Consider the following 19,462-nt stretch of genomic DNA (forward strand, 5'->3'; position numbering starts at 1 on the left):
CGCGTGCAAGGCAGCATGGGAACACCCAGGTGAACACCCGTGGTGTCCCGTTATTCACAATTAACGGACGAAGCGGAGGCAAAGAGCTCCTGACGCGCAGCACCCGAGTTTGTAGGCTAACTAGTAAACAGCATATCAGTAACGTGCATCAATCGGGAGTTCGCTAAATGAAGGAAGTGGGTGCTTTTTGTGATTATTGTGATTCATTGCAACTTCAGCAATGTAAGGTAGGCTACCTTCCTTACCTTAGAAAAATAGCTCCGTACAGCTGAAGCCCAGTCTACAGTCTGCCTCAGTGAGAATCCTAAACTTTCTCTGTGTTCAGTCTTCGATCCTGATTGGCTGCATTCGTGCTAACTAACAAATCAGGCGGTGTAGTGGGGGGACAATGCTCGACCACAGAGTAGCAAATGCAGGGAGTGAGAGACACTTTACAGACAAAGTAGCGCGTTTCATTCTTTATCCATTTCAATATCGGCTTATCGGTGGAAAAAATGGCCGATACCAATTATTATAAAAATGCTAAATATCGGCCCTAATAATCGGCCCGGCCGATAATTGGTCGACCCCTAGGGGATTAGATACGGTGACCTCCTCTGTTTCCAGGTACAGTATATGGGGGCATGATGACCATCATAGTCAGGATTTCTGGAAGTTCAGGTATAATGCAGTTCATTTGTTCCTCAGTTGGGTGTTGTTGACATGAGCAGTTTTCATTGCTGAACGGCCCTGCTCTACTTGTTTCTATAGTTACCCCTTGTGCTATAAATCGGACACAGGTGAGAACAGTTAGGTTTACGTATTGCCTTGTGCATTTTAAAATGATAGTGGCTCTGAGTTCTCCTCTTTTTCTAAAAGGAGTTATTTTCTTTTTCAAAGGAAAGACAGTCAGTGGCCCATTTGTTTATTTTCCATACTGACACTGGACTGATCCAATAACAGCCCTTGTCAGGCCCCACCCCTCCCATTTTGGCTCAGAGCCAAGATTCTGTGAGCACATCAAAATGGGTAATCAATGTCGATTGGATGGGCCCAGCTGTCAATCTGGCTGGTACTGGCCCACCCAGGCCCTTATGTCGGCCCTGGTTTACACACACACACACACAAACTCATAATCACTCACTCTGATTCAGATGGTGGTGATTCACCGCTGAATTCGGGACGATCACTCATGGAGTCATCACTGCCCAAGCTGGGCGCCGGAGATGGAGATCTTTGTTTATTTGATCTAGTGATGCAAATAAAGAAAACAAAATCAACACAACCTTTAATTTTTCCCAGCGTGAATGAAACAATTCACATCCAAACTCTACAGTTAAAAAAAACAACTTGTCAGAGGGTGGATTTCTGTTATTTATTGTTGATTGCATTGAATACAGTTTACATGCCCATTAATTACTGTAGAATACAGTTTCAACTATTATATTCAATTTCAAGTTGACTGGGATTCAGTTCCAAACAACAGCTTATGAGTCACGGGGTGACTAGGTGGGGAACAAGTTACTGGGGATTTAGTTCTCTATGGGAAAGCTGAGGGTGTGACCCCAAGATGGCAGCCCCCGAGCCGTTCATTGTTTACTAATGAGCCACAGGTGTGTTAGCTCAGTGGTGGTGGTGGTGATTGGTGCACCGTTTATGGGATTAGCATCTTAAGCAAATGATAGAGGACGAAACGGGAGAGGCTCAGGACGAAGACGTGCTCCACTAGTGTGCTGTGTAAACCTGTGGTGAGCCCTATAGCCCTAATAGTGTGCTGTGTAAACATCTGGTGAGCCTTATAACTTTAATAGTGTGCTGTGTAAACGTGTGGCGTGCCTATAGCTTTAATAGTGTGCTGTGTAAACGTGTGGCGAGCCTATAGCTTTAATAGTGTGCTGTGTAAACGTGTGGCGAGCCTATAGCTTTAAAGATGAACTGAACTGAATCAACATTGATAATGTGTTGATTATGACAATTAAAAATAAATTACACTAAAAAAAAAAAAAATTAAAAAAATCAATACGTAGCCTTTTTTAAGCAACACCAAAATTGCGTTTGTTAGTATTGGAACACTGCCCGTTTCAATGACATCACTGGCATGGTAGGACCTAGTGGTGTGCGATACTGTAAAATTTGGTTTCGATCCGATACCAATTAAATATAGGGCCAGTATTGTCGATACCAATTCTGATATTTGTTTTTTTTTTTTTGCAAACATCATTGACATTACAGAAAATGCACTACGACATGCACATGAATACTACATACGACAAACAGACGTACATTACATAAACACATACTGTAACTTAACAAGACATCACATTGACTTGGCTTCCACAAACATAACACAACATAGCATTAATAACAGAAAGGCTAAGGATGATTTGCGTCCAGGATGATTACAGATATGATTATCAGGGATGAAATTGATGACCGGAATGAAAAGAAGGGGGGATGGGTGGGGGGGTGCGGATGGGGGCTCTAAGAGTGTGAATGAGGTGGTGTAGGGATGGGGGTGGGGATGGGGGGTGAGGGGTAGTGAGTATGTGAGGATGTATGTGTGTGTGTGTGTGTGCGCATATGTATAAGGCTGGCTTGCTGTTGGGCCAGGAGGAGAGAAGCTGGAACATAGAGAGACAATACTGATATTTGTAACTAAAAGCAGTTTATATACTTTTATGTAGGGGCCGAACAGTGTGTTATGATTTATGACATGAATAAAACATCAATATGCTAATGATTTTATGATTCCCATTGTTAATAATTTACAAACATTTCAGCAACGAAACATTGCAAAGCGGGCATGCAAGATGTGAAAGGAATGGTTTGCTTGACTGTAGGCTTGACCGGAACAATGCATTTTGAACAAATCGAGAGATATTGGAAGTGAACTGGAATTAAAGTATCGATCCCATCACACTGGTATCGATCCGATACCAATACCAATGTTGGTATCGATACTATCGATATTTGGATCGATATGCCCACCCCTAGTATGACCTGAGAAGTTCTATAGGCAACAGCTGCAGCATATTATGTATACACGAAAATTAGTCATTTTAATGGCATGGGTTACAAATTTGAGCCTGTGAGGGACAGGCCTGTAGTGTCTTGACTACCACTAGATGGGTTTCAGGCTCCAGCCTTCAGTAGGATCATTTGGGTGATCCAACCTCCAACCTTCAGTAGGATCATTTGGGTGAAAATGACTGTGTGGGCGCAGCCGGAGCATGGACACTGGAATCTATCTGTTGCAAAGCAGTGGCGAAACGTAGGGAAGATGTTCAAGGAAGCCAAAGTTACGAGAAAAATATGTTTATTTATGTATGTGTTTATTTCGGGGGGTATACATTTTGTGCAATGTACAACATAGATACATTTTGTGCGGCACAACATAGGCTACTGTAGACCTAGCCTACAGGTCATGTAGAAAACTGGACGAGGGGCGCTTGAGACAGCAACACACACGCTATCTCTCTGTCTCCCTCCATCCCTCACACACACACACATTGCCTACTGTACATCCTCCACACAACTGCATACTCACTCACCACCACTACATTAGGCCTATGCGAAGGCTACGGTGCATATACAAATAAGCTATAACACGCATTGTCACGTCAATGTAGGCTAACGCAGTATGGACTACTGGCACTCGTAACAGCAACTCACAAGGGCTCTCTCTCTCTCCCTTGAAACTGTTAAAAACTTCGATACCCCAAGTTAACCCCAGATACACGGAGATACACGAGTTTGCCGTTTATTTTAGGCTAACCTTAGTGGAGAGTTTGCAGATTTTTACCTTGTGGATGTTTATATTGCACAAGTCTCTTGGATAGCAGCACTGCGAGTTAAACTCCCTTGCATCAACAATCTGCCCTGAGACGGTGAACAACTGGCTTCAGGGTGAGTAGAAAGGGACATTGGATTCTGTTTACAGACCCGCTGTGGTTTAGAATATATTCTTTGTCCATATGTTCGCTATTGCATAACTCGTACTGGGCTAACTGCTCCTTAATAGGCTTACTGTGAACTTGGGTTGTGCCAAGTGGGGGTGTACTGTAAAAGGGCTGAATCTCTGCGCCCCTCCATTCCTGTAGCACAGAAACAAACTGCAGTCGGAGCCCTGGGCCGTGACCGGGCCAGTAACAACATCTGCCTGGGCCTCGAGGTTGGCGACATCACAACTGGAGGTGGCTCTACCTCAAGCGCGGGCGGGTGCAGCTTGGACTGAGCATTGGACTGTGCATTGGACTACTGTTTTAATATTTTTTCTATTGCATTGCCCTTTTAGCTCATGTATTAATAAATCATATTTTTATACTGTATCTACGTATCCCCAGTTCATTCAAGGACAAAGTGTACTCCCCTGGGTTCTGGTGGGGGGGGGGGAAGAAATATTTATTAGCGACCCCTGGTGGTGACAAGTGGCTTATGCAAATAGAATGTGGGCCCAAGGCGGGGATGAACTGCCCACACCCCTGAGTACACCGCTTCATTTGGACATACTTGCTTTTTTCTGATTTTATTTATTGTTTTCAGAGAAAATGTTTATTATTATTATTTATTTATTTATTTATTCTGTCTTCCGTCAGTTGTTTCAGATCCTATTCTTCCGTTCTCAGACCAGTGGCAATAGACGTCAGGCTTTCAGACATAACCTCCAGAGTATATGAGGAGGTTTGTCAAACGGAGGTCCGACCCTTCGGGTGATTCAGATATGACGCTAATTTGCGGAGTTATACTGACCTAAGTTTGTCGAGTGAGCGGTGGGGGCTTGAGAGATCGCAAGAGGCGTTATGACGCAGAATATATGCGGCTGTTGTCACAGCTGTTGTGTTTGTTTACAAAATCTATGCATTATGTAGGCTAAAGAAGAAAAATCTATTGTGCGTATGCTAATACTTCAAGTAGTCACTTGACGTGCGCATAGGCCGAGCCAAGGCCTACTTGAAGTTGACCTACAGTAGGCTATGCGCTCTGTGTCTGAGCTGTCTGTGCACGTCCGCAATTGTTTACGTTCCTCAAATGGAGAACACATCAATCCCATGGTATTTTTTGCCCTAAAATGCATGAAACATGCAAGTTCAAAATCCCGCCGGTAGCCACGTTACATCTCCGTTTCATATTGCTTAGGCTACTAGCCTACAATAAATAAATTGAACGAACTCGACTGACAACAGGTAAATCTACTGATTCGGTCATTGAGACTCTATGAATACAGTACAACAAACTTTCTGTCTTTCTGAAGTTTATTTTTGTATTCCGGGGTACAGTAGCCTAATTGCCTAATGTCTTGACAATAGTTTTTCTTACCGGCTTGCTGTTTAAACTGACTGCGCCGCTCTGAACTTTCCTGCCAGGTTTATGACTTAAACCGCTACATCTCGGCTCTGGCATTGCCTAAACCAGTGGTCCCCAAACTACGGCCGATACGGATACGGCCTGCCACTTCATTTTGGATGGCCCCCCAAAACATGTCCGTGGTATATAGCATCTGGCCCGCATGGGAGTACAACATCGTCAAAATATAAGCTCCGTAATTTCCCCCATTCATTCTCTATGGCGAGTCTTAAAGGAACACGCCACCCAATGTCAGTAGTAATACATGTTCTTACCTTAACTTTCACAAGTTGAGTCATACCTCTCCGGTGTCGGTATGTGCACTCAAACGCTCTGGTGCGCGGCGCGACTGTGTTAGCATGTTGCTATGCTAGCGGGGCTCAGACGTAGCCAGACGTAGAAGTAATCAAAAACATCCACGTTTTCCTGACTTAAATACAGTTGCACGAGTAGTTGATAAAAATGTCTACTGTCACACAACATGAAACGTGGCGATTTTCCAAGCGAATAAACAGGAGAACTACAATGTGTGGCGCAATAGCACTGGGAGTACTTCGACCTAGCGTAGTAATATTGTGTAAAGCGCATACAAAAAAAGATTCGGGGCTTTTGAAAAAAAAAACGGGGCTTGATCAATTTATTTTTTTCATAGATATTAAGGAGTTAACTTTACGATTTTAGAAAATCTGCTTAGGTGCTGTTGCATCGTCCGCTTGGCGAACCTGTCATTGTACCAAGTGACGCGACGCGGCAGACCAACAGCAAGTGCCAGATCAAATGAGCCAGACTGAGATAGGCTAACTTGCAAATATGGAAGGCTAACTTGCAAATATGGAAGGCTCTATGTTTATACCAAAACATAATAATGTTTGGCTTCACAGATGATGTATCTGACAAGTCAAAGGAGAAATGAACAGCAGTCTGCAAGTGTGCAAAATGGCGACATAACCACCACCACGTTGATTTTCATCCGAAGTTAGTCGTGTTAGAAACCTAACTATTATGCTTTTTAGTTAACGCCATAGTAGGTTAAAATGTGTAAAATGGCAAAGTGAAACATTTTCTTTAATCTTGATATATAGCGAAAATGTTGCCAATGTAACCTAAAGTAAGCGCCTCTCTTTCTCCCTCCCTCTTAAACATGTCCCCGTTTCATACGTTACAGCCTAGTAGTAGGCTAACAACAGTAAGTAGGCCTAGCTAACTGCCAGCAATCAGCATAGAAAAGTAGCTTATTTCACATGTTAGGCTTATGTATAATATGATATAGCATTGACGGTCCTAAACCCTCCGAAAACCCATTGCACTGTCGCGCTTGTCAAAGTTTGGCAGTGACGTCGGCGGCAGCGTTTGATTGATTAATTCACTTTTTCAACATTATTGGTTCCCTGGAGATGTGACCGGTCAGGACAGGTGTAACTTGAACTGTTTTAATATATTTTCATGATTTGATGTAGCTTAGGCCAGTGTTTTTCAACCTTTTTTGTACCCTGGCACACTTTTGACACTTAAAATGTCCCACGGCACACTAACATCCTGTGTGAAGAAAAAGTAAACATGCCATAGCCTAAAATTTCAAATAATACACAGATATGGCCTTATTATGGCTTCTATGCAAGACCTGCTCTATAAAACAAGCGCCCTCTGTTTCATTTGTAGGTGACTATATCTAATTGAATTGTTATGAACTGGATATGTGATGATTCTGTGAATACTGGATATCGGGCCCCCGTTGTACAATGCCTGCATACCACAAATAGTGCAATCATACAATCAATGAGAGCATGTGGTTATAAATTCTTTGATGCAACAGTTGCTTTTCTGGACCAGTGAGTGACATTTGGGTAATTTTCTGCGGCACACCTGATAATCTCTCACGGCACACTACAGTAGTGTGCCCCGGCACAGTGGTCGAAAAACACTGACTTAGGCTACCTAATATTTTAGGCATATTGAAACAATAATAGGCTATTTTATAATAGGTCTACTTGAAATACATTTATTTTTATTCGTATACATTTCATCTTATTCTATAAACCGTTCAGATGTAGGCTACAGTATGTGGCTTGAATGAATGCAATATCTATTTGTTTGTAACAAATAAAACTCCAGCAGTTCATAACTAGCCCATTGTAGCTTATTTTAAAATGAAAACATGGGTAAATCATCATGAATTTCAATGATTCGGCTATGACTTGACTTGACTTGCTTGACTGTCACAAAAAATGACTTGGACTTGCTTGAGACTTGAAGGTTAAGACTTGTTTGACTTACACAATAATAACTTGACTGCTGTTAGAGAATGTTTCCCAGATAATTAGCATCAGAGTGTCTGTAACTTAGCCAACAGTTGTATTGCCTGTTCACTGACAACAGAACAAGTAGTAGGCCTAGTCATATTTGCCATTATTGAATTGTCAGTGCCATATGTCAAATCTTTTCCTCTGCAAATCTGAGCAATTATTAATAACAACAACAAAAACACTAATAATAATATTACTAAAGAAACACACCCATTTCCGCGAAACGTCCAACCCCACCCCCTCACCCCCCTTGTCGACCGACCATGGGGGGTGTCACTCTTGCCTGTCTTCAAAACTTGAGACCCCTGAAGATGCCACGAAGGATAGCCTACTAGGCTATTTATTTCTGTAAATGCTACTCTGGAGCAGTGTTGCCACAGTTACCTTGAAAAAGTAATCTGATTACTGACTCCTTTAAAAAGTATCTTAGTTACTTTACTGATTACTTGATTTTAAAAGTAACTAAGTTAGATTACAAGTTACTTTATTAGTTACTTTCAGCAGCTGCCGACAACACCCCCACCGCCTCAACATAAAAATGATAACCAGTTTTGCCAATACTCACTATACTGGAAGTGCATTTTAACAGTAATGTCAACAATGTATAGCAGACATCCTAACCTAACCTACTTAGATACTGAAATTCAGATGTTTGTTCAATAATGTCTAGTCAGTACACCAAATAAGGAAGGCCTATTGATAGAAATTGTGATGGTAAAATATGTAGATTTTGGTAGTTTGGCCTTTTCATGTAGCCTTGGCAACTAGCCATCTAGTATAGGCCTGAGTAATATGCAAATTAAATTACACTTGTTAAACTCACCTCAACAAGTCTTTTGCAATCATTTAACCCGCCGTGAGCAATGCTAAAGTCACTGTTACAAACAGTGCAGTGTAAATGTTCCTTTTTGAGGGGCACTGACTCTGCCATGAAGCTCCTGTTCCTTAGCCTAGAAATCTAGACGCGCCCCTAGCCACTACCTGTTCCTAGATACACTGACTGAACTGCTTAATTAAGTTCGGTAGAAAAGAGATATAGTCACCTACACTGAACTGATTGGTTGATTTAGCAAAACAGACCAGGATGCTCTGTCTTGGATGCGCTTCAGGCACACACGCACCACTCCTCTCTCTCTCCCTCTCCAGATGCACACGCGATTTGAAGTCCGGTCTGGCTTGCGTGCTCTTGTTCGCTCTAGGTCCCGGGAGATTTTATGTAATTTGCGGGCGTCAGGAGGCCGCTATCAATATGTGGGAGACTCTCAAAACTTCGGGAGACTTGGGATATAGCTAGACAGCACTTTGTCGCTAGCACAGAATGTACAATGTACCTTAATGTTGTCATGTTTAGCTGACACAAACCCAAAATAATGACTATCAAAAATGTGCATCTCTCTCCTCCCTCCATTGTTTACGTTTGTGTCGCTGCTTGGTTTTACACGTGAGTTGTACGGTTTTAAACGTGAGCATAGCCTACATGACCTTAATCCCCGAGACAAGAAGAAAGCAAAGAATTTATCTTTTTACTAAGGAAAATGACAAAAATAGTAACGCAGTGACTTAGATTAGTAACTTTAATCTGATTACTGGTTTGTAAATAGTAGCGCGTTAGATTACTCATTACCGAAAAAAGTGGTCAAGATAGAGTAACGCGTTACTGGCATCACTGCTCTGGAGAAATACAAATTCATGGAAAAATAGCCTACTAATGCGCCAGCTTCAAAAGTCGTGTTATACAGGAAATTATACAGGAACTCTACATTCTACAAAGCTTGTTCGGTGCAATCAAATCCTCGAGATTGTTGGAACAAGGTCGAGTTGAGGATAATATAGGTTAAAGCCGACCAGGGGCGTTTTGAAGTTTTCAGTTTCTCTGCAGCATTCAAGTACCCCTAGCCTGGCGGGCCATCCTATCGCCTATCCTAGCCCCACATGGAGCCCACATGGACACACACACAGAACAATATTTTGTTATATATCAGTCATTATAGTCACATGTGAACCGTTTCTGAGAATGATGTACGTGACTTATGTCAGGTAACGTTTGTGAAAACAAGACCTGTTGTTGACCTGTAGGTTCCAGATTGTGGGTTGTGGTTGGAAACGGCTACGTGCAAAAAGCTGAAGCAGACATGACATATGTCAGGCAGTCAGCCAGCCAGAACGAGAGAGAGAGAGCGAGGGAGAGAGAGACTAGGAGCATCTTAACAGGAACCTTTCAATGAGCTGATAAAAAGACTTTCAATCAATTAATACTATCAGTTAATCGGCTAAAAAACAACTGTTTGCAGCGTGGTTAATGCACAGAATAATAAACGGATATTCTATCACACGACTAGGCCTACAGCTGGTATGCTATTTCTGAATAAAAATCTTAACTTGCCCGCTATTCTCAGGATTGGAATATACTATAGCCTATATAGGCTCGTTTCATTATTTTTACGAAAATGGCACAACTTTCCATTTTGTTAAAACGTTGGCAGAAACCATATGGAACTGCTTTTCGTTCTAACTTGCCTATATATTAGTAAGTGTGCCTGCCTAGTTTACTTGTTGTTAATAGGCTTGAGTGTTGTGTATGTGTATGTTCTTAAGTTCCATTTAACACAAAATATTGGGCTGCTGGACCTGCCGTTTAAGCGCATATGCACAGGAGGATTCATTTAGTTTTGATATCATGTTACAGTATATGTCAAGCTCAAACACTAAACACACACACACACTGAATCAGCACAAAACTGATATCTGTACAATTTTAACATTTCAAAATATGCATCTTCTACTGTAGACTACAGAGAGTGTGTGTAAGTGCTCATGCACACACCACACACGCACACACACACACACACACACACACACTTAGTTCTGGCTGACTGCCTTACATATGGCATGTAGCCGTTTCCAACCACAACCCACAGCACACACACACATAACAAACACTCACTCAAAACTCCGCTGCTGGTCCACTGATGAATGCCAGGGGATTGTGCATGGACCAATCCAGAGGCGTATCAAGCAAGGTAGAATCGGTGTTTCAGCAAAAGTGTGCATGTTATAACACCCATAACCCCCACGCTTGCTACACCCCTGGGAGCGCTTATTTACATATTTTACTTTCGTTTTAATCTGACAAAAAGTTTGAGGGATAGAATCGTGTTCCAGCAAAAGTGTGTACGTTATAACACCCACATCCCCCACACTTGCTACGCGCCTGGACTCTTCATAGACTCACAGCAGAGCACTGGAGACGGTCTGTGTATCTGTGATCTGGTAAAGGAAAGATGGAGGAATAAAATCAACACAGACTTTATTAGTATGGCAAGATCTAGCCAGCTACATTAGTTGAGTTTCCCAAAAGAAAGTCTAAAGCTGAAGTGCCTTTCAAAGCTTTACTTTAAAGGAGAATTCCGGTGTGATTTTGACCTAAAGTGTTTTGAAACATGATACTGAGTGTGAACGTATGTCTCATAGCTCATCTCAGCTTGTCCCCTGCACTCCGAAATCTGGCGCTAGTTAGCCAATGCTACCAGGCGGTCAATGGTGGTGCCTCGGGCATCAGCATAGCCATGCAAATAAATCATTGTTTTACACGATTGGTAGGTCGGAGAGCAGGAGTCAAACACGTGGACACTAGGCGAGGAGTTGGGGAAGCGATGAGTGCTTCCGGGAATGCGAAAGAGCCGCCAGACCCATTGGAAATGGCGTTTGGTGGACTGGGATGTGATCATGGATCGTTAAGCATGGATAAGTTTGAAACTAGATCTAATGATTTGGAGGAGTTGTCAGGGGAGCATGATAGTGAGAGTACTATAAGCGAAGGTGAATGGAATTTAATTCAAAGAGCATCGAAGAAAAGAAAAGGAAATACTAAACTAGATGAAACGAAAAGAGTTAGGACTGAGGTTAAAGTAGTGATTCGATTTCAAACCCCCTGTGTATTAAACCCATTAAAAGTCAGTGAAGCAATTTATAAGCAAATAGGAGAAGTTCGCTCCGTCAGAACGCTAAGAGATGGTAACCTGTTAGTGGTTTGTCAAGACAGAGATCAGAGAATGGGATTGATGAAACTTAAAACGTTACTGGGGAAAAGTGTTAAAGCCCAAGACTGGGAAGAAAGGGGTAAAATAATGGCGGTGATATCTGGAGTATCGACAGACTTGTCAGAAGAAGACATTAAAAGCAATGTTAAACGAGTTTGAGTCAGCAAAGTCAAGCGTTTGCAAGTACTTAGGAATGGAAGTAAAGGACCAAGTTTGTCTGTCTTGTTAGTGTTGGATGAGGTTAAGATGCCTGAACGAATCATGATTGGGTATGTAAGTTATATGACGAGGACTTACATCCCCCCACCAACTAGATGCTTTAAATGTCAGCGATATGGACATATTTCTTCTGCGTGCAAATCAAAACCCAGATGTGCTAAATGTGGAGGCGAACATGAATATGGTAAATGTGCGGAAGGAACGAAAATCAAGTGCTGTAATTGCGGAGGTGAACATAGTGCGGCCTACAAAGGGTGCGAAATGCATAAAAGAGCAGTTCAAGTGCAAAGTGTTAAGGTAAAAGAGACCATTACTTATGCTGAAGCCATTAAAAAGGTTGACAAAGAAAACCAAGCAAAATCAAGGGTTAAAGTAGGTATGGCCCCTTTAGATTTAACCCCTAGTCAAGCTCAAACGACCCAGAAATGTTGTAAGGTAACTGAAGATACTTTAATTGTGGATAAGAAAAGTTTCATTGCTTTTATGGTGGAAGTGGTTAACTGTTCAGCCCAAGTGGCAAGTAGAAGTGATAGAATTAAAATAATTAAAAGAGCAGCAGAAAAGTATCTAGAGATTCATGATTTGTCAGTTGACTCTATTCATAACATGAGTCTATCAATTTTACAGTGGAACGCCAGAAGTTTAATTGCTAATGGTCAGGAACTTAAAAACGTTATTGAGGAATTAGATATTAAACCCAACATTATCTGTATACAGGAAACCTGGTTAAAATCATCACTTGATTTCATAATATATGGATATACAGCAGTACGTAAAGACAGGGATACTGCAGGAGGTGGAGTGGCCACATGTATTTAGCAGGGGATTAATTACAGAGCTTTAAATGCAGATAAAGAGGTTGAAACAGTCCTGGTTGAGATCTGGGTAGGTAAAACTAAGATTAAAATCGTCAACTTTTATAACCCTTGTAAAAGAATCCTGAGAGAAATGCTAGACAATATGTGTGAGGAGGGAAATGGGAAGCTAGTATTATGTGGAGATTTTAATGCACATAACACTCTGTGGGGAGGTACTAAGGTGGATGAAAATGGGAGCACTATTGAGGAGTTTATGGATGATTATAAGTTGGTTTGTTTAAATGACGGAAGGAATACTAGGTATGATGCGTCTCATGGAACAGGATCAGCAATAGATCTTACATTAGTATCTGATCAGATAGCAGGGGTAAGTGAATGGGAGGTTAGTGAAAATTCTCTTGGCAGTGATCACTATATTATTTGGTTAGGTATTAGAAATCAAAATGTGTGCCTTGAAGAGAATTGGTTTCCAAGATGGAGAATGAAAGAAGCAAACTGGGGGTTATATAGCATGAAGGCAAGTGGCAGGCTAATGGGAATAATGTCAGAAATGAGTAATGATGTTGATGAGTTAAATTCAACAATTACAAATAGCGGAGGAGGTTCTTGGCAAATCTTCTGGGATGAGGAAAAGAAGAATTGTACCTTGGTGGTCAGATGATTGTAAGGAAGCAATTAAAGCCAGAAATAAAGCTTTCAAAATTGTTAAATCAAATCATTCCCATACCAACTTAATGGAATATAAAAAAATTACACTCAAGGGTTAAAAGAGTCATAAAAGAAGCTAAAAGGACATATTGGCGTGACTTTTGTGGTAAAATAGGAGCAGAAGTCAAAGTGGGTGATGTTTGGAGCATGATTAAAAAGATGGGAGGCATTAGAAGGGAATTTTCTCTACCTGTAATTAAAAATAATGATAAAGAGGCAGTAACTAGTCAAGAGAAAGCAGAGATGCTTGCAAAAGTTTTGTTAAGGTTCATAGTTCAAAAACCTAACTGATGAGGAATTGTCTTGGAGAGTTAAAGTTATGGATGAGAGTAAAGGGCTACTGGGGAAACATGTAATAAACGAGAGTGTACTAGATAAGGAATTTACGTTATTTGAACTTAGGAGAGCGTTAAATGGGGTTAGGAATACTTCACCGGGGAAGGATGGTGTATGTTATAAAATGATTAATGAAGTCGATGATATGGCTAAAATGATAATTTTACGTCTTTACAATAAGGTTTGGGAGCAAGGAAGATTGCCTTTGGGCTGGAAACATTCTGTAGTGGTTCCTATTGGGAAACCAGGGAAAGATAATACTGAAGTTAAAAGTTACAGGCCAATAGCATTAACATCTAACTTATGTAAGCTTATGGAGAAAATGATCACTAGAAGACTAATGTATGAAATTGAAAAAAAGAGGTCTTGTCTCCCCACACCAGAGTGGGTTCCGTGAATGGACGCACTCACGATGGACCCTGTTGTATGTCTAGAAAATGAAGTAAGGAAAGCACAAGTCAGTAAAGAATCAGTCTTAGCAACATTCTTTGATCTAGAGAAAGCGTATGATATGCTATGGAAGGAGGGACTGTTAATTAAGCTGAATAGAATGGGTATTAGTGGTAAGATGTTTAACTGGATTAGAGACTTTTTAAAGGATAGAACAATAGAAGTGAGTTGGGGTTAAATTTTCTAACATCTATTCAATAGAAAACGTTACACCTCAGGGTAGTGTATGCAGTCCAGTGCTGTTCAACATCATGATTAATGATGTTTTCAATACAATAGACGACATTAGAATTAATAGAGCATTATATGCGGATGATGGAGCTTTGTGGGTAAAAGGACTTAATATTGATAATATTACAACCAAAATGCAACTGGCTATTAACAAGGTAGAAAAATGGGCATGTGAGTGGGGTTTTCATTTGTCTATAGAGAAGACTCAATTTATTTGTTTTTCAAAGAAAAGAATAAATCCCACACTAGAACTTAAGTTATATAATCAATCATTAAAACAAGTTAACGTTATTAGGTACCTGGGAGTGTGGTTTGATGTCAAGTTAACATTTAAGGAACACATACAGAAAATAAATGAGAGGTGCAAAAAAGGGCATTAATGTATTGAAATGTTTGTCAGGGTACAACTGGGGAGCCGCCAGGGATGTCCCTTAAAAGAATTTATATTGCACTGATAAGATCAGTGTTAGACTATGGATGTATTGTGTATCGCTCAGCATCTAAGACATTGATTGGTGAAATCAATAGAATGCAGGCTAAAAGTCTGAGGATATGTTGTGGTGCATTTAGAACATCTTCAATACCAGCATTACAAATAGAAACAGGAGAAATGCCCTTAAGCCTTAGACGTATTAAGTTGAGTATGGCTTACTGGATTAATTTAAAGGAACATGATGCATCACACCCCACTAAGAAAGTTCTTAACGAGTGTTGGGAATATGGTAGATCCCAGATTTGTAGCTTTGGTTGGGATGGTAATAAAATAGCAAACCAATTGGAAATAGATGGTATCAATTGTAGTAAGACTGTGCCCCTGGTAGGAACTCCACCTTGGTTGTTTTGTTCTCCTATGGTGATTATGGAATCCAAAGAGATAGCTAAATCTGGAGGAGTGTATCAGAACGTAGAGCAATATCTAGAAAGTATGTATTATGATACAACACAGGTCTATACAGATGCATCTAAAGATTCAGAGGGTAAAACAGGTATTGCAGCATATATCCCTGATCACAAAATCTCTATTAAAAAGAGAACATCAGACCATCTGTCCATATTTGCAGCTGAAATGACAGCTATTATTATTGCATTACAGTGGATAGAAGAAGCTAGGCCCCCTAAAGCAGTTATTTGTTCTGATTCAATGTCATCTCTCACATCTATACAAAATGGAGAATCATCATGCCGACAGGATTTATTGAATGAAATTAATATCATATTTGCAATCAGTCAACAGGGAATATCAATCCAGTTTGTATGGGTACCTGCTCATAAAGGAGTTGGTGGTAATGAGGAAGCAGACAAGCTGGCAAAAGAGGCAACTAAGGAAGAGGAAGTTCAGTTAAACATTCCTCTCAGCAGATCAGAGGTTAAGGTAATCATCAAACACAAAGTTAACTTAATATGGCAAGCTGAATGGGATAAGGAGAAGAAAGGTAGACATTTATATAATATACAAAAGAATATCCTAAATAACAAACCTATGTACCCAAACAGACAAGAGGAGGTTTGGTTTACAAGGATGAGAATAGGCCATACTGGTTTGAATAATAGCTTACATGTTGTAAATAAACATCCAACTGGAAAATGTGAGTTTTGTGGAATGAGAGAGGATGTAGATCATGTTCTTTTAAAATGCTTAAGATTCTCCAGACAAAGAGAAAAGCTAAAGAGGGAAGTGAGCGCAGCCAAGAAAGCCTTCTCTTTAGACACCTTATTAGGTGAGCCTAGATCAGGAAACATCACTAGTGCTGTCATCACATTTATCAAAGAAACACAATTAGCAAATAGGATTTAGTTGGTTGTTTTGTGTTTTTTGTTTGTTTATTATTTATTTTATTTTTTATTTTTATGATTTTCCTTGAAATAACATCCAATTGATTGCATCTCAGTCCAGTAGATGGCGGTAATACACTTTGCCTGTAAACTGCCATAAAACCTGACAGAAGAAGAAGAAGATTGTTTTACACCATTTACAAGCCTCAACGTATCTGTCATATGGTGGAGACTAGGAACCATAGGTGGGGAAGTAGTTGAGTGACGGACTAGCCGGCGCTCATGTAAACAAACCAGCTGTATGTTTGTTGATAAGCCAGTGTGAAGATGCCTGTAGGGAGTTGGTGCCTTGTCTCTGGCTTGTCTTTGTGTGTTGCAGCGTTGGAGTGGTGGATCGCTAAAGGACCGGCGGACGGCCTATGTCGCCAGCTAAACAAGCAGTTTAAACGCAGAACGGCATCTGGTTGAGCCCGGAGAAGGGGAGCAGACTGCGTGATCTGGAACGGAATAACGCTCAATGACGACAGACAGGCTGCCGGACCAGTGATCAGTGTGGAATTTCACCTCCCTTACACAACTGCCTTGGGGGGAGAGAAGTGTGGAGCTCCCCATGTTGAGCTAAGTGGCCTTTCCCTTCCGTTTAGAGTTATTCGTAGTTTGAGTGCGGGTTTGCTTGTGCGTGATTGTGCGTAGTGAGCAGAGCATTGGCGCTTACGTGGGTAGCGGGTGGAGTACAACTAGCGGGGGCTCCTTAATATATATTATGGGGATCTATTGTATTAAAGGGTTGTGAGCCTCTCAAATTCCTGTAGTGCCACCCGGTGTTCGTGTGTAGGGTTAAACTTCCCCAAGTGCTGTATGACAGAAGTGTGTGTGTTTGTCATGTGTTCCAGCTTAGGCCTCCGGTAGAAAGGAAAGGACTGGACTCTCTTCACGGTCGACAGTGGATTAGGAGAGTGGAGGGCCAAAGAATTGACATTGGACTTTTTAATTATATCTATGAATATTAATGAACTGTAAAATAAAGACTTGTATTTCCGTACCTATTTCTCTGAGTCTGTGTGTGGGTGCAGGGGAGTGCTTCTTTACAGCCAAAATTTAAGTATAAATTAATTGTTGGAAACTAAGTTCACATAACCACGACTACTGAACCTGTGACATTCTCCACACTTCATTGGTATACTTCCCAGGGCCCTGACATTTAAAACGAGACATTGAGAACTTTGAAAAAGCATTGGTAGTTTACTTACAAGACGATTTATACAGACAGTATCTTCAGGAAGTTTAGCTTTTGCAGCCATCTTGAATTTAGTCACGATAAGTCGAGCACGAATGAACAGGATATGGATCAGATTGCAAAAATAATTCCGTGGAAATGCATGGATTCCAGTTGCTGCTTAAAATATGTATTGCCGATGTACATGACAACGAAGAGCACCTTACAACAAATGGCATAAACTTAGCTCAAAATGTTTTACTACTCAGTGATGTGAATCTTGCATAGCCTAATGTTGTTGACGGAAGACGTGCTCTAAGATGGACTTAAGCCAAATATTCAGACAAATTCTACAGAATGCTACTGGTAGTCTCCTAATTTCTCAGATATTGACCAGGACAAAAGGCAAAAGATCTCAACTAAAAATCATAAAAACAAAATAGGCTAATAGGCTAATGTAGGCCTATCCGGAGTAGGCTAACATCTAACACAATTCCCTTTCATTTCGGTTACCGAAAAAATAAGAAAAACAAAACAAACATGAATGTAAGATAGAATACTCACCACGAAATAGGTCCTTTAACATGTAAATTTTCCAAGACGTCTCTAACAAAGCCTGTCGGCTACACCCGTCTTCGCGAACACTGAAATGGCGATAACTACAACCTTTCACTTTCTATCAGAGTAACTGTCAGTTAGGCGCCGCTATAGCCTAGAACAGCGTTTCCCAAACTTTTTTTCTGGGGACCCACTTTTTAAAAATGACAGACCATCGCGACCCATTTCACTTCAGATCTTACATGCAACCTGCACGCAACCACCAATATTGTTTTAGGCCACATGTTCTCAAACATTTCTTGGGGATATTCTTGCATGCTACGCAGGCGTCGTCACTCTTCAGCATAGTAAGCTGTTCCTGTATTTCTAAAGAGAGATGTTGTAGGCTACGTTGCATTGCAGACAAATGGATCCATAACACCGTCAATTCCTATGTAAACATGTAGCAAATAACTCAAGTCGTTATATTGTAACCTATTTGTGGAGGTTTCTTTATTTGGGAAGTTGAATCGCATTTCCCTCCAGAGTTAAACGTTTCTTTGTAGGCCATAAACCAAGGCTGTGTATTGATGTTGTGACAAGCTATTGTAAGAATGTGAAATGAATACATATCAGATTTTGCGCGATAGTCAAAAGATAATGCGCCTTAACAAGAGTTACGAGGTGGGAAACGAGAGGAAATGCGTTTAAAATCTTCATTTAAATTGTAGCCTACCTAATATAATGCACTGTTGAGCGTTTTAAATCCGAAATAATAAGGAATGTGATGAGGTTGCTATTTACTTTAAAGAGTGTATCTACAATCGAAACTATCTACAGCCTATGACGCAAATTGAATTGCAATGTCCGGTATACGGATGTCTGCTTTAGTTGACTAGATTTGAATCAATTTGAAGAGCTGGTGTCCGTTAATGTTTGTGCAAATAGGCTGAATCATGTCCCTTGCATTTTGCAACTGCGAGGTTCATAGCAGGCGCCCCGCAGAAATGTTTAAAGAGGCCCTATGCAACAATTTTAGCAAACATTACTTTAATTATGCAGGTTGAGAGTCGTTCTTCTATTTAACAATTAAGGTGCTATTTAACAATTCAGAGTTCAAGTTCACATGACCAGTTCAGGTAGCAGTCCTAAGAGGCAACAAAGTTAAATGGGTGAACAGCCACATGTCAATAGCTTAGCAGTGTGGCTGGCTGGAGAATGGAAGGGTGCCCCAGTGTGGCCATGTGGAGTCCTGGCCCACCGTCTCATGCCCCAGTCCTCTGTGGTAGGCTATAAGACTTAGGCGAGGGCAAGTGTTTGAGTGTCAATTACTATACACACAGCTTAATTCTCCCCGCTGCCTAGGCCCATTTGAGATAACAGAAGTTTTCACAGCACAACACATGTGAAAAGCATATCATCCAATACCCGCTACACCCATACTAAAGGCTACTGAAGGTAGCAAAATTTGTTAGTATATCCACAGCACACCACACATGTAATGCAAAC

At 40.9% G+C, this 19,462-nt stretch overlaps 1 protein-coding gene across 2 annotated transcripts in view; it reads right to left on the reverse strand.

Moving 5' to 3' along the window:
• Nucleotides 1-18,305, reverse strand: part of LOC125297523 (immunoglobulin superfamily member 1-like) — a 74,458-nt gene extending 56,153 nt beyond the window's left edge. For both annotated transcript variants that reach the window (XM_048247906.1, XM_048247905.1), the window contains exons 1-3: nt 17,981-18,305; nt 15,690-15,746; nt 1,124-1,228 (exon numbers count right to left, since the gene is read on the reverse strand). In XM_048247906.1, coding sequence (XP_048103863.1) covers nt 1,124-1,228; nt 15,690-15,697 — 113 coding nt within the window. In that variant the 5' untranslated portion in view covers nt 15,698-15,746; nt 17,981-18,305. The remainder of the gene's footprint in view (nt 1-1,123; nt 1,229-15,689; nt 15,747-17,980) is intronic.
• Nucleotides 18,306-19,462: the final 1,157 nt, after the last annotated feature.

This window comes from Alosa alosa, chromosome 7, assembly GCF_017589495.1.
Source record: "Alosa alosa isolate M-15738 ecotype Scorff River chromosome 7, AALO_Geno_1.1, whole genome shotgun sequence".
NCBI lineage: Eukaryota > Metazoa > Chordata > Actinopteri > Clupeiformes > Clupeidae > Alosa > Alosa alosa.